The sequence below is a fragment of the Hylobates moloch genome, unplaced genomic scaffold (assembly GCF_009828535.3).
Source record: "Hylobates moloch isolate HMO894 unplaced genomic scaffold, HMol_V3 SCAFFOLD_1, whole genome shotgun sequence".
NCBI classification, from domain to species: Eukaryota; Metazoa; Chordata; class Mammalia; order Primates; family Hylobatidae; genus Hylobates; species Hylobates moloch.
The window spans coordinates 213418278-213440332 of NW_026652276.1; the positions used below are offsets into that span (position 1 = coordinate 213418278).

At 47.7% G+C, this 22055-nt stretch overlaps 1 protein-coding gene across 5 annotated transcripts in view; it reads right to left on the bottom strand.

The window, feature by feature from the left end:
- Positions 1–22055, bottom strand: part of PLXNA4 (plexin A4) — a 527428-nt gene that overhangs the window by 350989 nt on the left and 154384 nt on the right. For 4 of the 5 annotated variants that reach the window (XM_058426822.1, XM_032761769.2, XM_058426826.1 and 1 more), the window contains exon 3: positions 13866–14048. In XM_058426822.1, coding sequence (XP_058282805.1) covers positions 13866–14048 — 183 coding nt within the window. Of the gene's footprint in view, positions 1–9192; positions 9512–13865; positions 14049–22055 lie in introns of those variants that run through there. The other variant, XM_058426830.1, reaches the window with a different exon arrangement.

Below are 22055 nucleotides of genomic sequence, written 5' to 3' on the forward strand. Positions count from 1 at the left end.
ATAGAGATGAACTTCATTTCAGCTTCCTGCCTGGTATCTACCCTCGATGCCAGCGACTGCTCTGTCACTGCATCCCCCAATCCCACTGCTTCCTTCTGCCCCTGGCCCTGCACAGAACAAGAATCCAGACAAAAGCACAGGTCAAGGGAGAAATAAAGGTCCCCCTTCCCCTGACCTAACTCTCTCAGAAACAATCAGATTCAAGGCAGAGAGATTAAATTATCACTAAGCTAATTATGGGACTCACACTTAGGCTGGCTGCCAGGAAGCCAGGTCAGCAAGCAAGAGACATTAACATGAAAATTGAAGGCAGATGCAAGGAGCACTTAAAAAAAAGCAACTGGGAGACTGATTCCCCCCAACACCCAGAGGAGAAAGAAGCCACTCTGGTGGTTGAGGCACTGTCCATCTGGGCAATGGTCAGGGCGTTTGACAGCTAAATAGCTCCACTCTGTCATCATCCTGAAGCCAAAGTGGGTGAGTCAGAGGTAAACTGATTAGGTGGTGTGCTGCTGATCTCCCAGAGAGAACATGAGGGAGGTGGATGCAAGGCAGAGCCCAGAGGGAGCAGCCCCAGGCTTGAGTGCAGAGAAGGCTCTGCTGGTTCCTATGCTCGCATGTGTGGGTGCCTCCCTGTGCATGGGTGAACACTGTTGTGTGTGTCAGCTGGGTGTTTGTGCATGTTTATGACTATGGATGTGTGTATGGAGAGGGGATACAGAAGCAGGCATGTGTGAGTGTATCTTATCTACCTGAAAATAGAAGGTGAAGAGCTTAGACAGAATCAAAGCGCCCTTCCTAGCATAATAGCAACCGGGCAACTCCTTACGAGCTTTCTGAGATTGTTAAGGCCCCCGCCATTGCTGTCACCAGCTCAGCCATGAAAATACATATTGTGGTACCCAGTTACGGATGACTGATGCTTCTCCAGGCATCATCAATATGATGCGAGTTTAAGATATGTTGGCCAAAAACTTGGCAGTCTACAAAATGACTTTGAGAGATAAAAATCAATGTTTTTCAATGCAATCTGCAGGATAGCTTCCTCCACTCAGGATTCTGACTCTGCAAGTCTCTTGCCTTTTCCAGAGAGGAGCAGGCTGGCAGGGAACCCTGACATGGAGGCATGTGAGCTTGTTTTAAGTCAGTAGACAGCTTTGGGTTCCTTGTCCCGAGAAATGGAATTTAATGGGCAATATCCTGCCTGTGTCCAGAGTGAATTTTTGGAACCCATGGTTGGCAAAGTGGGTTCAGAGGGAAAGTGGGGGAATCTCTGGAGCTTACATTACTTAGGGAAAATTAATTTGGAAACTTTATTTAATTATAGGTAAAAGAAATGCTTCCATAAATTTGGGTAATTTAATTATCCAAGAGACATCTGCTGAACACAATTTAATCATTGTATTTAAGTAGAAAAGTGCCCTCTACTCTTAACAAAACTAATTTTGGGGAGATACAAACATTCAGAGCCTGACTAATGAAAGAAAAGGAATAGTTTCAGTTTCAGTTTTTGGAGGAAAAAAGTAAATCACAGGAAAATCATCTGAGAGAGGATTTAGTTTTTTAAAAATCTCCAACATTATATCTGGGGTTGATGATATAAAATCAGCCATATCCTATATTTTTTGCACATCCTCTCCAATACTAAGCAAAGAAGAGATCCCAAGCTCTTTAAGTCAAGAAGTGCCTACCGCATTTTAGATGACCAAGAAGATAGTTCTTGAGTGAATGTTTATGTTCACAAAAATAATCCTTATGGTAAACTGTATGGACAGAATTATCCACCAAATATTCATTGCCCTCCTCTCCCACCTCCCTGCATACATACACACCAGCCCCTCCCCAGGCTCCAGGCAGGGTTATATTTTCCACACCATTCACTTTGGCTAGGCCAATAAAATGGTAGTGGGCCACCACCAAGCAGTAGCTTTAACAACCATGGCACGGTTCTGCCATCTCTCTTTTCCTTTGGCCATGAGATCAACATGTCCCAGACAGGGGATGCCCTTCCAAGTCTCCCAGATAAATAACATGGAGCAGGACTGCAGCCAGCCCAGGGTGCACATGAACATGAGTTGAAAATAGCCTTCAATGTTGTTGTTGTAAGCCACTTAAACTTGGGGGTCATTTGTTACTGCAACATAACGTAGTCTAAGCTAGCTGATACACACACACATGCACATAGGCACTAGAAGACCCTAAGCCCCAGTGATCCGTCCATCTTCAAATACATTTTTTAATTCAGCATTTGTTACCTTTGGGCAGTACTGCGGGGGCGCCTTCAGTTTAATTGGAAAAAGGTGTAAACACACTGGGGAAATAGATCCAGCTATATTAATGAACTGTATTTTGTACGTGAAGAAAATGAACAAATTCCTTTCAGAAAAACATCTCAGCTACAATGTTGGAAGATTCTATTGCCTGTAATTTTGGGGTAATCAAAATGTGACTAAATAAAAACCAAATTTATAAAATGGATACATTATCAGGCTATTAATTTTAGAAAATAATTCTCCATTTTAGAAAGAGATTCATTAGTTTCCTACAATGAATCCACATTTCCTACCCAAAGTGAGATAAAGAAGCCCACAGCCTGGTTGAGGCAGGGAAGCCATCAGTACTATCAGCATCCCTCCACCCATGGCCCTTCCTAGGTCACAGAGCCTCTAGGGTCACCAGCTGCCACACTAGCTCTACTTAAGGTCAACATTGTACAAGTTCAGGCCCACCTAGGGCCTAAGCCAACACTGCCTAACTAAACCCCCCTGGATCTAAGAAAGACTCATTCTCTAAGTGAGGTTTAAGATGTATTTTTCTCTCCCAAGTCTGGTATGTCTGGGAAAAGGCCCAGAACAACTTTGATCATAAAGATTAAATAAAATAAGATATTCCAGGTCTGCTAACCTGATGCATTTAAAATATGGTTATAATTACATGCAACATTTAAAAAAATATGTTTACTCATCACAAGTGATATTCATAGTAGAGGAATCCTCTTTGAGACAGAAAATCATGGATAAGTTTTATGCTCTGTGGGGGAATGAAGAACAAAAGGGTCAGAGCTGAATTATCACTGGAGGAAATGTTGGTCTGTTGCAGAAAGACCAAGGTAAAGAATGTATTGACTTACAGATTTTTAAAGGTGGACCGAAGATATCTAATCATTTTCATTATTATAAAAAACCACAATGTATATAAGGCACCCATATATGATCTTAGGTAGAATCCTGCGTAGAGGCCAAAATGGCAATTTGTATCTGAGACTCCCATGGAAATACCTGCAACGCAGTAGGATTTGGTTTAAGTTTTGGATGCAATGATGAGGGCAGGTCATCAGGTGGCTTCAACATCATTCTGGCCTCTCAGGTCCAACAATACCTGGGAACACTCAAATTTAGCCACCTCTAGCCCCAGAATACTCATATCTTGGTGGGAAGGTGAAAGTGGTTAAGCAGAAAGACAACCCATCTCTTTCCTTCCAACCTCCTTGCCACCAAAGCTTCAGAAGCCTTCTCCAGTAGGGGAGAAACTTTTTGGAAGGCAGCTCAAAAAACTCTCATGGCCAGACATGGTAGCTCATACCTGTAATCTCAGAATTTTGGGAGGCCGAGGTGGGAGGATTGCTTAAGGCCAGGAGTTTAAGACCAGCCTGGAAAACATAGCAAGACCCCATCTCTATAAAAAATGTTAAACATTAGTGGAGCATGGTGGCACATACCTGTAGTCCCAGGTACTTGGGAGACTGAGACAGGTGGATTGCTTGAGCCCAGAAGTTTGAGGCTGTAGTGAGTTAGGATAGCACCACTTCACTCTGGCCTGGGTGACAGAGCAAGATCCTATCTCTTTGGGGGAAAAAAAAAGTTCCCAAAAGGAAAACTGGGACTAGGTGAGGCACTGGGAGTGTCAGAGGGCAGCCCCAAGGAATGGAGAGCCTGTGAGGTGGGGTAAAACCCCAAACCAACACCCACTTCTCACAGATGCAACTCTTGGAGAGTCTTTCCTAAAAGGACTCATAAGGGAATCCCAGGAAGCCAACAAAGTAGAGCTGGGTCCCCATGCAGCTGTGCCATAACACAGGGCATGGGAATACGGCCTTCCACCCACACCTTAGTGAGCCCGGGACCCCACAATGAGCAAGGGAGAGAATGCTGCCTGGCAGTGGGCATCCAGGAGTGGTTTGGGGGGGAAGAGGATTTCTCTTTGTAGATTCTTTGCATTCTTTTATTTATTAATCACTTTTTTGAGACAGGGTCTTACTCTGTTGCCCAGGCTGGAGTGCAATGGCACGATCTCGGCTCACTGCAACCTCCGCCTCCTGGATTCAAGCAATTCTCCTGCCTCAGCCTCCGGAGTAGCTGGGATGACATGCATGTACCGTCATTCCCAGCTGATTTTTTTGTTGTTGTTTATTTTTATATTTTAGTAGAGACAGGGTTTTGCCACGTTGCCCAGGCTGGTCTCGAACTGCTAGCCTCAAGTGATCCACCTGCCTCGGCCTCCCAAAGTACTCAGATTACGGGCATTAGCCACTGCGCCTGGCCTCTTTGCATTTTTTTTTAAAAAGGGGTTTGACTGCATAAAGAACTATGCACACTTCTGAAGTAGTCTCCCTAACCTTCCATTCAATCATACTATTCCCCCAAGTCCCCATATCTATAAAGAAATAGCAAAGCCAACACTGCCTCGGGCCTTCCTAACTCCACATCATCCTGAGCAAATTAATTGGTCAAGATAACATTTGTGAGCACATCTTCACTAAGTTAAAAGTACAATACCACAGAGCAACAGGAAGGAAAAGGTAAGAATGGAGGGGGTGAAAGTGAGGAAAGTAGGCAAAGGATTGTGAGAAGAGCCGAGAAGCTCAGGTTTGGGGGCTAGACACTTAGAAGGAAAAAGAAGGTTGGATGCGCTGGTGGCCACAAGTGCTCCGGGTTACTGGGAGTCACAAGGAGACTGGCTAACTAGGCCCTCCGTTCCACAGCGCTTGCAAAGCAATAATGACCCATGATTAGGAAGAAGCTGCCATCCTCCAAATGGATCAAGAGAGGGACCATGGATAACCCATCACAGGAAAAATCACCCAGAACCACAGCACACAGTCCCACAGGCTCTAAGAGGGACAATTCCAGTGAGAAACCAAGACAAAGATGGCCCCAGTCTGTCCCAGGCAGCAGGCCAGGGGTAAGTGGAAAAGCACAGTTTGGCTGCCTCCTGGAAAACCTCCTCCCCTTCCTGTGGCCACCTCCCACTCGGCCATGGGATCCGAGCTCTGGCATAATTGCTCTCGGAGAAGGAAATTGCCCGTGGAGGCAGGTTGGTGATGTGAGAACGGCCACAAAGGCGGGAGTCCCGTCGTTTCTAAGGTGGGAGCCTCTTCCTTGGTATTTAAATTTAGCCAGGGCACTTGAGGACTCAAAACATGAAGGCCGAGGCAGCCAGCCGAGGCTGAATGGCTGAGCCGGGGACCTGAGTCCTCAGCATGTCAGGGCCACTTCCACACAGGCAGAGCTACAGGCAAGGGGCTGCGGAAGGGTGGATGAGACAAGTCCAGTTTTATTTTTCTTGGTGACAAGGCTGAGAGGATTAGAACTGCTTTAGGAAGCTGAATCTGCCATCTAGGATCCATCCAAATTGATTTTCCTGTCCCTAAAGTGCTCCCCTCTTCAATCCATCTTCCTAGGATGATGGATTAAAGAGGGGAAAATCAGTTTCAACCGCCCTAACATGGACATCAGGACCTGAGCCAGGTCAGGGACAGAACAGAGGGAATGAAAGGAGGGTTCTGAGCAACAGGCTCTGGGACAGGTACCAGAGGTCCAGCCACCACCTCCTCCTTCCATCAGGGAGGTGACCTACCCTACAGCCCAGGAGCCAGGCCTTGGTAGAGTCTGTGATATTACTCTATACGGGTCCCAGGACAACCTCAGATTAGACCATGTGACCTCTGGGGAGTTACCCAACCCCTTTCCTCCTGGGTAAAATGGAAGGTGTAACATTTACCTCAAAAAAAAAAAAAAAAAAAATTGAGGATTACACGTGACAATCAATGTAAGTAACATGTGAAAACATCTAGAACAATCCTGGTGCCTACATGGTGTTCAAAGCTCAGCAGTTCCCTCTGCATCACCTCTTTTCTGCCAGCCCCAAACACTAAGAAAATGACCCCTTCCTAAGATGCTGGGTGCCTCTCCACAGAGGCCAAAGGCAGAAGATGTGGATTCTCCATGGCCACACAGAGTTCTCGGCAGCTACTGATTCAAAATCTAAGTGTCTCTTGTCCATCATCAAGCACTGCTCTCTCTCTAGATGAACAGAACACCTGGGTCTGCCTGCTGAGCCCCCAGGCCTCTTTGTTGAGGAAGGTTCCTCATCCCTGGTCCTGTGGGTATGGCGACTGCTTCACAGCCTCCTGTTTATCCTCTGGATTCTCTACTGTGTTTGCACAATCAAAGCCACAAGCCAAAAGACAGGATTCAGTGCCTGGGCCACTGGTGTTCCTGAGGAAGGCTGTGTCCTTTTCCACGCTACTAAAAGTGAACTTGAAGTTTGAAAGTATGGGTTCAAGTCCCCTCAATGGCTGAGAAACAAAGCCCTCGTGTAGAAGGCAGCCTCCAACATGGCCCCCCAGTGATCCCCACCTCTGGTTGTTCATGACCTACAGAGTCCCTTCCTGGAGTGTGAGCTGGACCCAGTAGGTGGCTTCTAAGACAGATACAGCAAAGGGGATGGGGTGTCACTTCTGAAACCAGGTTTCAAAAAGACAATGGATTGCACCTTGCTCAGCCTCTTTCTCGCCCCTGTCTCTCAGACATCGTTCTAGAGAAGCCTGCTGCTGCACTCCTTGTTGTGTAGGTGGCCTCATGGAGGGGCCCACATGGCAATGTAGGGATCTCTCGAGTGAGGACCTGAGGCTTGCCAACAAACCCGGGAGTGACATTGGAGGTAGACTCTTCCCCATTCTGGTCTTTAGCTGTGGGATGACTGCAGCCCTAGCCAATACTTTGACCCTAAGCCAGAGGACCCAGCTGAGCCATGCCCAGATTCCAGTACCACAGAAACTGTATGTATGATAATAAGTGTTCAAAGCCTCTAAGTCTGGAGTAGTTCACGGGCAATCGATAACTAATACACATGTGTCTCCTGGGCCAGGAGAGAAGGTATGGAGTGAGTGTGGGAGCTTTGAGAAACTTTTTTTTTTTTTTTTTTTGAGATGGAGTCTCACTCTGTTGCCCAGGCTGGAGTGCAATGGTGCGATCTCAGCTCACTGCAACCTCCGCCTCCTGGGTTCAAGCGATTCTCATGCCTCAGCGTCCTGAGTAGCTGGGATTACAGGTGCGCGCCACCATGCCCAGCTAATTTTTGTATTTTTAGTAGAGATGGGGTTTTACCATGTTGGTCATGCTGGTCTTGAACTCCTGACCTCATGATCTGCCTGCCTCAGCCTCCCAAAGTGCTGGGATTACAGGCGTGAGCCACCGCGCCCGGCCGAGAGACCTCTTTTAAAAAAGTCACCATGGATACTTCTATGAGAAGCCAGAACTGCTGGGAAAAGCAGCACCATGACATCACCAATAAGCAATCCCAGTGGACACTTTCCCAGGAAGTTCCCTAAGAACAAGTATGGACTCTCAGCAGACCCCCAATCAGAACATCAACTCGTGGGCTGTGAATTGGTCCAACTGCCACTGCCTTCCCCATCAAAGTAGCTGAAGAAATCATAGCAATTGCCGGTAAGAAAGACCTCCCCTGGCTCTACCCTCGCTAGGAGTCCTCACTGGTATTGACATCAAGATTCTGTTCTCCCATCCAGAGTCTAGCAGGTGTGAGCCCAGCAGTAAAAGGACCACTTATGGTTGGGGGCTCATTCTCTCTTCTTGCCTCTACCTCCTCCCTCTTCCTCTGTACATCCTGTCTTTCATCCTTTCCCATCTTTGTTGTCTTGGTTACATGGCCAGACTCCTGATATGCTGCTAGTTTTCATTTTAATGATATGTTCTTGTAAAGCACAATATTTTACTTCAATTGCATGTGTCACTGGATAAATTCCTCTAGTGTGTCTGACATTTGTGTATCAGCTGACTGAATGTGCTCTATGATTTGGGGTGTTTCTGCAGCACTTTCTTCAATTTTAATGTGTTTGCATTTTAATTTATGATCAGGATCTTTCTATACCAATTTGTGTATATATACACACATATGATTCAAAAAAGTGGCACATATATCAATAAATCTTGAATTGGCAAAGCTCATTTAAGATGATCTCTTTAAATCATGTGCACTAGCAATGATCACTTGGAAAACAGAATGACAAGTGTTCCTGAGAAACTCTTTGCTGGGATCTCAACATGTGTTTCAGGAGGAAGCCAGGAGGAGAATGCAACAATGCCTAGCTATTGGCTGCAGCAGAAACTTCACGATGAGAACACTTCCCCAGGTTTATTCAGGTCAGCACGGAGGGACCACTCAAGATCCCCCAGGGATGTGCAGGGAAGGTGGGTGGGCCCAAGGGCAGAATAGTGAGAAATGGAAAAAGATAAGAAAAGAGGGCCAGTGTGGCCACACTTACATCAAAAGGGTGATTGAGTGAGGGCTTAATAGTGTTCAAGAATATGAAATACGTCCAAGAGGACATCAACCAGCTTAGTTGCTCTTCTAATCAACTGAGTACAACTTGGGAAGAAAGCTTAAAACATAGCAGAAGAGATTGAAATGAGGTGGGAGGAAGGCCCATGAGAAGCAGATGCACTGGTCTGAGGCAAGATCAGTCTGAAGGGCCAGTCTTAGAATTCCCAGGCTGGAAAGACTAAAGACAGAATGCCATCTGTCTGTGGTTGAACGTGAAATCAGAGGAGGGAGGGTGGCATGCTGGCACACCTGTGGGATCTTCTGCCTGGAGCCCTTCAACCTCAGCCTCCCCTTCACACAACCCACAGGGTAAGGTCTATGCAGGTTTAATATTTGCAAAACCAGGGATGGAAAATGCAGACACAATATAGCAAATAGAGGGTCTTTTCCTGTCATGGAAATCGGTCACCCCTGATGCTTCTGCATTTCTTTCCCTTTGTGCTTGTGATCAATCACACATGAACCCATGGCAGCTTGGGCTGGAGAAACATATAGCACAACAGAACTACCTGACCGAGCCCTGTATCAAATACATATGCCCTCTGCCCTAACTGCAGGTTCCTAGTCTATTTGGTGTTCCAACATTGTATCTCCATTTGATTTCCTGACACTTCCATCCATCTGCAGGGCTTTCTGTGCTATGAATATCTATTTTTAGTTAAAGTGGATTCAAATTTCCAGAGTAATTTTAGGAAGAATTCCCAGGTACATTTAGGAAGCAACAAAGCAGAGGCTGGACTCTCTGATCTGATATTGCTTTGTGACTTGAGCACTGAAGATACACACACAGCATCTGTTTCTGAGAAGCAATGTTCACCCCAGGTGGATCTCCCTCCACTCCAATCCACTCCTGGGTGATTCCCCCTTGTGGACCTGTGCTGAAGGTCTAGGGAACACAAGCAAATTAATTTTAAAACAGGCTTGAGAAAAAAAAAAATTAGGAAGATTAAATTAATCTACATGACAATTCCCAATAAGAATGGTTTTTGTACTATATACTCCTATTGCTTCTCCATGGGAACGTGCACCCAGTTCCTATTCAGAGAGGCTGGTATGGATTAGTCTGTGCACAGACACATGGATGCATGTCCTGCAACAGGCTAATAGCAGGGCCAGCCAGAGTGCCGCTTAACCAACATCTGTACAGTGCTCCACCCCCTTAGGTGTGAACAGTTTAACCCAGCAAAAACATCCAGGGAAGATGCAATCACCAGCGAGAGGAGCAATCACACCTCAAGTGGAAGTTTATGATGTTTTGGTTCACAATGAACATTAGTCTCTCCCACTAATGTCAGGCAGTAATTCACCACTGAACAGCAGCCATAAAAATGATTGCTTAGTGAAAGGAAAGCAAGAGGCAGAGAAAGAGAGAGAGGGAAAAGATTCCAGCAGAAATATTCAAGCAAAGAAATCTTGTGCTTCTGAGACAACACTGAGCTGACTGTCCCACCTCAAGCCAAAGGTTTAGGTTTGCTTGGCCCTAAAGCCAATCAAGATGGCATTTGCCTTACAATTTTTACCTATAGCGGAAAAGTTAACAGTCTGTAGGTTATTGCTAAGTTCCTAGACACTTGCTCATGACTGTAGCATTTATAGGTCATATTTCTTAACACACATACCCTTAAAGCTCACCACAGGAAGAGGCTGCCGATACCGTCCACAACACACACACATCAGAAAACATCAAAGACATCTAAATTGGTACTTTCCTCACCTCCTTTCCCCACGCTTCATGTGACACGTGCACTAAAGGAGTGAAATTACGGTCGTCAAAGACAAGGTTGCAAATGATTGGGACTCACGCCTTTCAAGCAAAATGAAAAGTAATTTTGAGAGCAGCCCACGGATAGCTCAGTCTAGCTCCTGGACCCCTGAAACCCACAGCAAACACCCCTACTCTTAGCATCCCCCCAAGCTCTCTCCTGTCCACCTACCCCCATTACCAGTCTCTAGTCATACCGTAAAGAACTCTGAAAGGCCCTTGATACACACAGGAGATTATTACAGGGCTCAGAGAAACCAACTCTATAATTATGGCTACAGTACGATTTCCATTATTCTCAGGCCCTGGCCTCAGTCACTTGCAAAACTTCCAGCAAAATCCTCCTGCAGCTCTACAACTTGTCATGGCTGGGCCTCTGCCCAAAAGGTGACTGTGGTCCTGATAACCTCTGGGAAAAAAGTCAGAATTATTACAAGGAAAGGGGAGTGGTGCTTAGTGAGTGAGTGGGGGTGGGGAATTCTATTGTTCAGGAAAAAAATAAATAAACGGGCCACTTTTGCTTTTTATTATTTCAAACAACAGACTCCGCAGCCCAGCCTTCCTTTCCCAACTCAGACTGTTCCCCTGGGCCAGCTGTGCTGAGTCTGCAGGCACGGGAGCCGGGCTTGAGCAAAACCATTAAAAGGCTGCCACTCCGAGCCTGCAGAGCAGAAAGTTTGGCCGCCCCAGTGGCCTGGCTTTCCCCAGGAGGACCGAAGGCTCATTCCCCCCAACTGACCCTTGGGCTCTTACCTTTCAAATGTTTATGCCTCACCAGCCCCACCACTGCTTTGGAAATTAGATAGACTATCCCAGGTGGCTGAAAGAGAACTGTTCTTATATCAACCTACCAATGTAAAAGATGGGAATGCCGGCCGTGGTTTATGAAGCCCCAGCCTCTTGGTGGGGTGTTGCCTGTGTCACCTGTCACTGCCTGCCTGACCGACTGCTGGGCTCTGTCCTCACCTGCCTCAGGAGGGTGGTCTCTGAGCGCCTTGCTGGCCCAGGCTCCTGGGGGTGTCCTGATCCCACACTCATGGTGCTGCACTTGACCTCCCTGGTGGGGAACAGATTTGGACAGGCTTCCACAGGCAAGAGAGCACCAGTCATCAAATGCCTCAACCCACCCTTGGACCAACAGCACAAAAATGCAAGTTGACTATCTTGGGTTTACAATGCAGCCGTGGTCAGGAAACACCTTCCTTTTTCCAAGAGAAAATAACTGTTTTGTTATGTGCACTGAACTCTCAATGTTCATTTCATTGATAACATTCACTGCCCAACCAGCTCAGACAATCACACACACACACACACACACACACACACACACACACACACACACACACACACACACACACACACACACACACACACACACACACACACACCCTCATCCAGGGTCTACTCCATCCTGCCAGCTAGTAAATGGTCCTCTGGCAGCTGGTAGGAAATTCAGTGGGTAAGACTCTTTAAGGGCAAGGCAGAAGTTACTTCTCCATTGCACTGAGATTAAGCTCACTGGAGAAAAGAGTTAAAGCATCCCCCATACTACCTTGCTGACTTATTTACTCTCAACAGTGCTCATTCACCCATTGCAGCAGGTGAAGCAGGTCTCAGTGCATGAATTGTACACAGTAATGCCCCTGGCATTTAGAATTCACTTTTCCAGCAGACCAAACTTGCCAAATCCTACTGAAGAATCGAGCCATCTGATTCACCTGCCCCAAGGCTCATGCACTTCTCTCCTCAGTGTAGACTGACACTTGTCAGACACAATTTCAGAGTTTGGCTATCTGGTTTCCTAGCCCACCAAAGCTGGAAGCTGCAGAATGAGGGAGGAGGAAAGGTGCTGAAGTCAACCAGGATTCCTGGCAGCAACTGGAAGTGATGAGTGGCCAAGTGCACGAGAGGAAGTCCCAGGAAGGTGGCAAAAATCAGACACAGGAGCTGTGTGGGGATAACATGCCCATGCCTCGCAGCGTCTTCCCTGGGCATCCACAAAACTCAGTTCAATATGTGAACAAAAATCACGAGGAGTCCGAGGCAGCAAGGAAAGATTCCATTGTGTTTGCTATTTTCTTCACAGAACAGAGGTATGAAATAGAATTCTTTGCAGGGAATTATGAAATGCAATTCTTAAAGATGCGTACGCGATGGTTTTGCTGTTTTTTAGTTGTGACACTGAAGGTGGTCCACTCAAATTAGGCGGTTACTTCCTCCTGGGCAGCACCTGCTGTGTGGTACATCATGGACACCATTCTTGCAGAGTACCATGGTGTTTCCCCAGTGCTCATTGTTTTCTTTCCCAGTCATTACCCCTAGAACTACTCCACACACAAGTTCCCAAGTCACAGACACACTCTGGGGTGCCCACCTCTTGTCCTCCACATGCTCCCATTCCAGACACACCACCTGTTCACAGAGATGCCAGAAGAAATGATTGCTGGGCTGTTACATCGCTGGATGGTAAAATAGGCATAGTCCTCTAAATATGCCCAGAACATTTCCCCTTGACCATCCAGAGCTAGCAGCCAGAAATACGGCAAAGGGAAATGGAGGGATTAAGGCTCAGTCTCAATCTTTACTCAATCTGAATCACACAATGTCCAGAGAACTCCAAGAGAGGCCAAAATAAAGCAAGCAAGAGCTGCACATGGAATCATCAATATTTCCTGGGAAAGGACTAAAATGCAATTATTGGCCAACAGGAAACAGGACCTCCTGCCTACCATCTCAGAAGGGCTTTTAACCCAATCAAGAAGGGCATGAACTACAGGGCCAGCTCCAACTCACGAGATGAGAAGCCTGAGCACAAAACATCCCTGGGCAGATGACTGCTCCCAACACAGCTGATGAGCCAAGATCACCCAGGACCCCAGAACCTGCCAGCTTCCGGAAGATGCAGGGGAAAGGTCAGGACCCCAGATCATACCATCTGACCTCACCAGAGCAATTTTCATGCTCCCATCACATCCGTGGTTTTCTTAGCCCACAATTTGGCTCTGGGCCCCATTTGCAACTTTAACAGGTCTGCACTTTCCTCCATCTGTTCCCTGAATGCATTCCAGATGATGCAGCAGCCAGAAGGGCTGGAGCAAGGGGAACAGGCATGTCCCTTCCCCCTGCCCACCTTCCTCAGTTGCTCAGACCTAATAAAACCTTTGCCTTAAGGGCACAAGCCCAAATTGAACACAGTATGCGCAATTTAGAACAACCCTACAAGGCTGGTCTGACACCTCTCATGTGCACACCAGCTCTAGGGAGGAGGTGAATCCACACACTCACCCCGCAACCTCAGCACAGAGGCAGAGAAAGGACAAGATGATCATCATGACCTCAACAGCAGCGTATCTCCTTAGCTCAAATCTGTATCACCTGCCCACACACCCAAGGTAGCAAAAAGACGTTAAGATAATGTCCAGCCCAGGAGGGACAGACTGTCTTCACAGTAACCAAAAGGACTGCACCTCATTCCTACCTTCTTCAGCTTGCCACTTTTGGTGCCCACAAAGGCCAGAGAGTGGTTCTTGTAGACATATGCGATGACAGACGTCATGCGGTCCCTGTCCTCCGTGAAGACGGGAATCCCACGCACCATGTCGGACACTCCCAGGGGGGCATTCATGTCCAGGCCACAGAAGTTATCATCAATGGTTAAGAGCTGAAAATTTTAAACAGAGAAAAATTAGAAGGGAGCGTCAAGGAAACTGGCAGAGATATTAAGTCAGGAAACTATGGAGGTAGAAGAAGCCTTAGAGATGAATCATCTGGTAACAATCCCTCTTTCTTACATGAAAAACGTCACCCCAGAGAAACTAGGTGACCTGTGAAGAGTCACCTGAGTGGGCAGGTGCAGGGACATGGCAGAAAACACAGATCCGCAGGTCTCCTTTCCCCATAATCTGTGCGTCTCTGCCCCTCATCTAACCCCTCCCAGCGCCATCTTGGGAGCTTTGTCCATCATTATTATCATCATCATCCTCACGTGGAAAAGCCCTGGGTCAGCCCAGATGAGCAGGGGCTCCAGGCCACTCTGCTTAGGCACAAGAGGGATGTGGTCTCCGTATCTTACACAAAGAGGAATGTGGTCTTCGTATCTATACAGAAGAGGGGTGTGGTCTCCATATCTGGAGCAGACACACACAGGAGGACTCAAAAGTGTAGACTAGGGAACTGAAAACATTAGCATGTAAGTAGCACTAGCACAACAGAGGCATGTGCAGGCAATCAGCTGGGGAAAGGAGCAATGGGGGAAGGAATGTGCTGATTCAACTCAATGTGCCACAGCTGGTGCTTTATGAGCTCCGACCTCAGGCTCCCTGTGTCTCTTAGAGCATTGTGAAGAAGGGCAGCCCTGGCCCTGCCATGCCTATACCAGCATTTCCCAAAGTGCCATCCATGGAAACCCAGGTCCCTGATATGCTCTACACAAAAGGGCTCTGCAGGCAAATTTCTAGAAAGCCTTTTAACACCATCTAAGAGATTCATAACGATTAGTTATGTGAAAGGTCTGAAAAGTATTTTTAAGAAAAAATATGTTTAACCTTATCTCAGCCTCTCCTAAACATTTTATTCACTGAACCTTTTTTCTTTTTTTTTTTTTTTTTTTTGAGACAGGGTCTCACTCTGTCACCCAGGCTGGAGTGCAGTGACATGACAATGGCTCATTGCAGCCTTGACTTCTCAGGCTCAAGCGATCCTCCCACCTCAGCCTCCCGAGTAGCTGGGACCACAAGCATGTGCCACCATGCCTGGCTAAATTTTTGTATTTTTTGTAGAGACAGTATTTCATCATGTTACCCAGGCTGGTCTCAAACCCCTGAGCTCAAGCAGCCACCACCCTCAGCCTCCCAAAGTGCTAGCATTACAGGTGTGAGCCCCTGCACCCAGCCGCTAAACCATTTTGACTGGAACACCTACTAGTGTTCCTTAAAGAGAATATTCTCCAGATATCCTGTGAGATACTGACCCTGACTCGCTTGCTCCTGACCCCAGGAAGTATAATTTCAGAAGTCAGAAACCTTTGGGGCCAGTTCCCTCACTGTATTTCCAGTGGAATCTCTCTTTTTTATACCGGGCCGTCAGGTCCCCCTTGAAACAGTCTCAGCTGGGCTCTGTGGTGCTGGGGAGTGGTGAAGACCCTGGCAGTAGCGGGTGAAAAGCCCTCGGCACTCCTCACAAGCAGCTTGGGTCTCACACACACCCCTCTGGGGTGAATTTTCCACCGTGTCTTGGAAGGGCTATGTGGTCTCAGAAGAGTTACTCCATTTTCCTGTGCTTTTATTTTCTGCTCTATAAAGATGACGGAAACAATCCCCACACTTTGATGGGCTACCATAAAGCCTATTGCACTCGTGCCTGTAAACGTCTTTGGACTTTGCAGAGAAAGGGGTGAAATAAAATACAAGGTGTCACTTTTTTAAAGGCCTCAATCCGGCCAAAGGAAAGGGCATCTGGAGAACAGCAGGCAGGCTCTTGCCAGGGAGTGTGTGAAACCAGGCCACAGGCGTTCACCTGGCCCCAGCAGGCTCCTCCACTCCCTCCCAGAAGAAGTGCAGGCAGGCATTATCCCTCCAGAGAAGGTGACCTGCTGAGCATCTGAAGCCTCTCTGACGGCTCCCCTTCTTCCTACAGGGTAGGGACAGTCAGAGCGAAAATGGGGAGAGCATGGGCAAGCCTGAGCAGGCCAGTGCAGAGCAGACGTCCTCTCCAGGACTTTGATAGCCTCTGGACTCTCTTGTGTGGCCTGGTCCACCAGCCCAGGCCAAACACAGCTCTCTCCCCTTCCCTTTAAAAAAAAAAAAAAAAAAAAGAAAAATTATTGGCCAGGCATGGTGGCTCACGCCTGTAATCCCGCCAGAGACAGGCAGATCATCTGAGGTCAGGAGTTTGAGACCAACACTGTCTCTACTAAAAAAACAAACAAAAAATTATAGGAGTCAAATTTACAAGGGAGTGTTCAAGATTTAGTCTGATCTTTACCATGCTTCCCTAAATAAGGAGATGGGGAAGGAGACAGGAGGCAGAGGGTTAAAGGGAGGAGTAGAAGAGAGGAAGGACAAATCCAGGCAAAGGGGAGAAGATGCCCTGTGCCTGCTGGATATGACCACGGCAACCTGCCAGGCCTTCCAAGGGCAGCCTGGGGTGCTAGGCGTCCTCATGGCTGTTGAATGTTCCTGCTTCTGGTTCACAAGGAGTTCGCATCCCCAACTTTCTCAGGCCTAAACTGTGCTGCAGGGACCTCTGCCATCGCAAATTCTGTACCTCACCCATTATGATCCATTTTCCCAGGAGATGTGGCTGAATGATTGTTCACACTGCACAGGGTGGGGACACTGAGGCAGGGAGAAAGGGAGTCCATGTTTCACATTTCCCCCCCACCTCTGCCACAAACATAGGCCTCATTAGCCTGAGGAGGCTTCAGGCCTCTCAGCTCCCAAAATTGCATTTCTGAGTGGTCAGGATTACTGAATACGATTCTTCCCCTTGGCTGGGCACGACACAAGCACATCAACAGCCATGTACAAAAAGAGAGTATACATCTGGCTGGTTACATCATTCACTCACCAGAAAGTCAGGGACCTGTGACTCTCTTCCTCTGCAGAACCTCATGCAGCAAGAAGCCCAGGCGAGATCTGGGACAATGACAGATTTCTCCCTAAGTTTCCCCGTGGCTTGGCTTCTCTCTCTCTGATTGGGGCCCCAAGTGATAAAGGTGCCATTGAGGCCTTTGACCAAGCACCATCCAGGTCTTCATGATTGCTGAGGTCCCCCAGCTGTGGCAGGAGGTGGCCCTGCTCTTTGTTTCCTTGAATCTGGGGTGATGGGGGAGGGATTTTTAAGATTGAAACAGTGGAAAAATCACAGGACTTGGGTTCAAATGGCAGCTCAGCTGCTTCCCAATTGCACAACTTGCTCCTACTGTTTTCTAACCTGACTTTCCTTGGCTATAGAGTGGGTAAGCTTATAGGAGCGATGGCACCTGGTGAGCTGGGAAGCACTTCAATGTAAGATATTTCGTGTTGATTTTTTGTGTATAGAAATCCTGCCTGGAACAGGGGTAGAATGGCTGCAGGGTGTGGCCCTAGCATGCCTCTCGAACACAGCATGCACTGCAAACACAGTATGCATTGCTGGGTCTGAGCTGAAACCACCAGCTAATTACAGTACCTGAAGCAAGAGGATGGAGGGTCCCCCAGGGCCTGCAGACCCCAGGGAACAGATGCCAGGGCTGCCTGGGCCCGGGAAGGGGAGGCTAATTGGTGAAAGCCTTCAACAGGCGAGGGTTGATGTGGCTTCCTGAGCACCTGGGTGATGGGGGAAGAGAATGTTTGCTCCAGCCCTGGCTGAGCCTTCCCCTGGGCCCCATTAACAGTGAGATTAGAGCCACAGCCAGAGGAGCCAGGTCTGGACTCTGCTATTATCAGGAGCCCAGCCGTGCCCTAGGCCCGGGGCTGGCCTCCTGTCACTCCACAAATACACAAAATGTTCGGCCATGGTTATGATAACCCTTGTTTATTAGAGAGCAACTTTACTCTCACAAGGAAAGGAAATAAGGGCCCATTACATGAGAATTTATATGGAGCCCATTTGGACAACCCTGTGGACAGACCTAGAAGCCCTGAGAGGGCCACACTCTCTGGGTCCCTATCCAGAGGACACTGGATCTTTTTTTCACTGGCTCAAATGTCCTCATAGAATGCATGGGGTGCAAATTAAGATGGCTGATCCACTGTGCTCCAAGGACTATGAGTTCAAGGGCAGGGGCCACGTTTTATGCATCTTTGTACCCCTAGCTTAGTGCCTGGCTTGTAATAGGCTAATACGATGGATGGATAGATGGGTGGATGGGTGGATGGATGGATGGATGGATGGTTGCATAGATAGACAAATAAAAGCCTGAGCTTCACAGTGGCTAACAGTACTGAACCAGAACCAAAGTGCTTAGGTTTGAATATCAACTCTGCCACTTAATCCTATGTGACCTTGAGAAAGTCACTTAACCTCTCTGTGCCTTAATTTGTTACCTATAGAATGGGGATTATTATAATAGTACATACTTTGTCATACTGTGGTGAGGATTAAATAATTTAAAACATACAGAACAATGTTTGGCACTTAGTCAGTTCTATGGGAGTGTTCACTCATTGTTTGTTGTCATTAGATGGGTCAGATGTCCTCTGCAGTTCTCAGCATCTTTGAGGAAGTTCATGGTATCTATCTCAGAGGTATCATCAAGATTAAAGGGGCTAATGTTGTGAAGATGAAATAGCAAAGGTAGTTCTTCCCAAATATCTTCCAGAATCAGATAGACATTTGATCACAAAGCTGACTGAAGGAGCAGGGGAATGGTCTCAGATCCAGAAGATTGAGCGCTATTCATTAGAAATGCAAATTCTTGAGCTCCACCCCAGACATATTGAATTAAAAAGTCTTGAGTGGGGGCTCAGACATCTTCATCTTCACACCTCTCCAGGTGATTCCAACCCCCTCTTGCTAAGGTTTGAGAAGCACTGGCCTAGATCACCATGGAGGGCCCTTCCTAGCTGAGGACACTACAGAACACAGCATGTGCCTAGCATCCCCACTCGGGAGCAGGACCCTGAGCTGGACCTGGATGCAGAGAGCCCTCACAGCAGCCTCCCCGGGGGCCTGCCACGCAGTGTGGCGGTGGTGGAGGTGGTGTGGGGAGCTGGAGCCAACACTCCGAATTACAATCTAATAGCTTATGGCGCTTCCCTCGTGCACCGCAGCAAAGGTTACCATGCAATTATATGTCACCACATACAAATGACAGAGCAGTTACGGTTACTTTACCAATTACAGGGAAATTGCTCCCACTCTGCAGAGAGACTGGCACTCTGAAAAGCTCTATCATCTCCATGAAAAGGGGATTTTAAATGCAGACGGTGTCCTTCCTCCAGCAGTTCCCCAGGCTCGGGGCAGAGCTGCAAAGTCACTGCCCAAGGACCCCAGAAATGTCTGGTGGTCTCTGTGGAGACTCCCTGGGAAGGGCTGGAGGAGGAGGTAGACCTGGAGAACAGTGGGGGGATCTCCCCAAGAACTCTAGACATCACCCCCAACCCTAGGCCTCAATGACACACTCTTAAGGAACCAACTATCACCCACTCTGACAGCCACATCAATCTATCTTGAAGGCCACAGGTGATGAGGCAGGGTGGGCCCCGATCCCCAAATCCTCCCCTGACCCCAGCCTGCACAGCCCCTGGTGTGAGTCCTGATAGCACCTCCTCTGCCAAGCGAAGCTGTTTTAGCCCTGGCCCTGGCTTGCCCCACCTTTGCAGAAACCTCACATTGAGTCCTTATTACGGAAAGGTCAGAACCAAGCCAGAGCTCAATGGCCCAAATGCAGTGCTAATGAGGTGAAGGTCAGCAGGTCCATCCCCCTGTGGGCCAATTAGCTTAGCTCTGGGACACAGTCTCTTCCATAGCCACAGGCTGCCCTCTTACCGTAGGCATCCACTGTTTACAAACATCCTAAGCTGATCCTGAAGAGGCAGACCAGGTGACCAGCAGGGATGTGCCATGCAGCCAACTCCTCCAGCCACCTATGTACCTGCCCTGCTGCTCTGGGGCAGCAGCAGCCATCTGAGCCCCAGGATGGAAGACAAAATCAGATCTGGTCTTCCCATTGCTATGTGGGCAACTCCTGTGGTCCAGGAGAGAGAGGATTTCTCTCATCTGGGAGAAAACCAGCTCTCCCGCCCTTCCTGAATGGAAAAGTGTCATCTAGCCTCATGCTCCTCCACAGCTGGAAAGTCCCCACTCCTGTCCATTGCATAGGGTAAGAAGACATCAGAGATTTTCCCAGGCTCACCCATGGTGGGGCCAACTGGATCTTTAGACCAACCTTTTCCCACCAAAACTGTGGTTCCTTGGGCTATTGGAACTCCCTGCGTTCAGCAAGGGAAATAGGCACTAGATGGAGACAATGCTATTTACTTTTCCTCACTTACTAATTTGCTTAAGAACATTTATGAAAAACCTAAGCCCCAAGCACTAGGTGAGCCCCTAAGAATATAAAGATGAAAAAGTCTCAGTTTCTGCCCCAAAGAACTGCCTCTTTCCCAGTGTGGGGATGGGCAGACCTGGGCCATGAGTAGACAAAGCCATCTGGGCCCTGCTTCAGTTATATGCCTAGGGGAGTCCAGAGAGTGGGCCACCAACTGCCTTGGGGAGCAGGCATGACTTTGAGGAAGAGGCGAGGTTTGGACTCACATTCAAGTTCTCTGGCTTATGAAACAGTATTCTGCCCCTCTTTCACACATCATATTTCAGATGTGGAAAATAACTCAGGATCATAAAATCCAACAGCCCCATTTTACAGAAGGGGACACTGGGGCCTGGAGAGTGAGGTGCCTCCCCTGGTTACCTATCAAGTTGCTGAGAAAATAGGTACCAAAACCCCAAATTCCTGGTGAGAGAAAAAACAAAACAAAAAATCTGAATTTTTTTTTTTTTTTTTTTTTTAGATGGAATCCTGCTCTGTTACCAGGGTGGAGTGCAGTGGCACAATCTTGGCTCACTGCAACCTCCACCTGCCAGGTTCAAGCAATTCTCCTGCCTCAGCCTCTCAAGTAGCTGGGACTACAGGCACCTGCCACTACACCCAGCTAATTTTTTTATTTTTAGTAGAGACAGGGGTTTCACTATGTTGGCCAGGCTGGTCTTGAACTCCTGACCTTGTGATCCGCCTGCCTTGGCCTCCCAAAATGCTGAGACTATAGGCGTGAGCCACCACACCCGGCTAAAAAACTGATCCTAAGCAGGGGTTTCCTCTGGGGTTGTTAGAGGGTGGTCCCAAAGACAATCTATTCCAGGATCAGAGGAAGGCAGGGGACTGCTAGGGAAGAGCCTACGTGTCCACTCCCTTTCCCAGCACCAGGGATGAGTGCTCTGCCATCTCCAGAAACTGGAAGCAACCTACTCTCCCCTCCCAAGGAGGCCCCTGACCACTCACTTAAGCTGGGCTTCTTTCTTTCCTGGGTCTGTGCATCCCAAAGGAAAGTGAGAAATGACGTTTTGAAAAGAAATTCAAGTTAGGAGAAAAAGGGAAGGGAAGCCCATGAGCTGCCTATTGATACAGAAAAGAAAAGGTCTTTATATTCTTCATGTTAAGCAGCCCTAAATTTCTTCCCATTAATTACTTATGCACACTTGCGCACGCACACACACACACACGTGCTCGCACACACATACACATATCCTGGGACTGACCATAGCACACCTCCACTGGAAATGGGGAATCAGTGAATTACACATGTGGGATTTCTTTTTAAAGGGAGATATTGATCAGATGAACTGTAATAGCTCATATCTAAATGCAGGCTCCAGTTGTAAAGCTCTGCAGTACAGACAGATAATGATCACCCACTTATTGGGAACCATATCTCAAATATGACGGCTGACCCCTAAGGTGTTCATAAATACAGAAAATGCATCCACCCCTTGAGATGACGTCGTGTTTACTCCACACTACCTCCTCAGGGGTAGAGGTAAGTGAAGAGTGTCCACAGGGAGGTAGAAATATCTCTGGGAGTCTCTAGTAGGCTTAGGTTTAGCTCCTCAGAAAGCCTATTATTCTATAAGATATTTCCATATGCTTGAGTGATGATTTTGTAACAAAGAAGAAATCAAAAAGACCTGA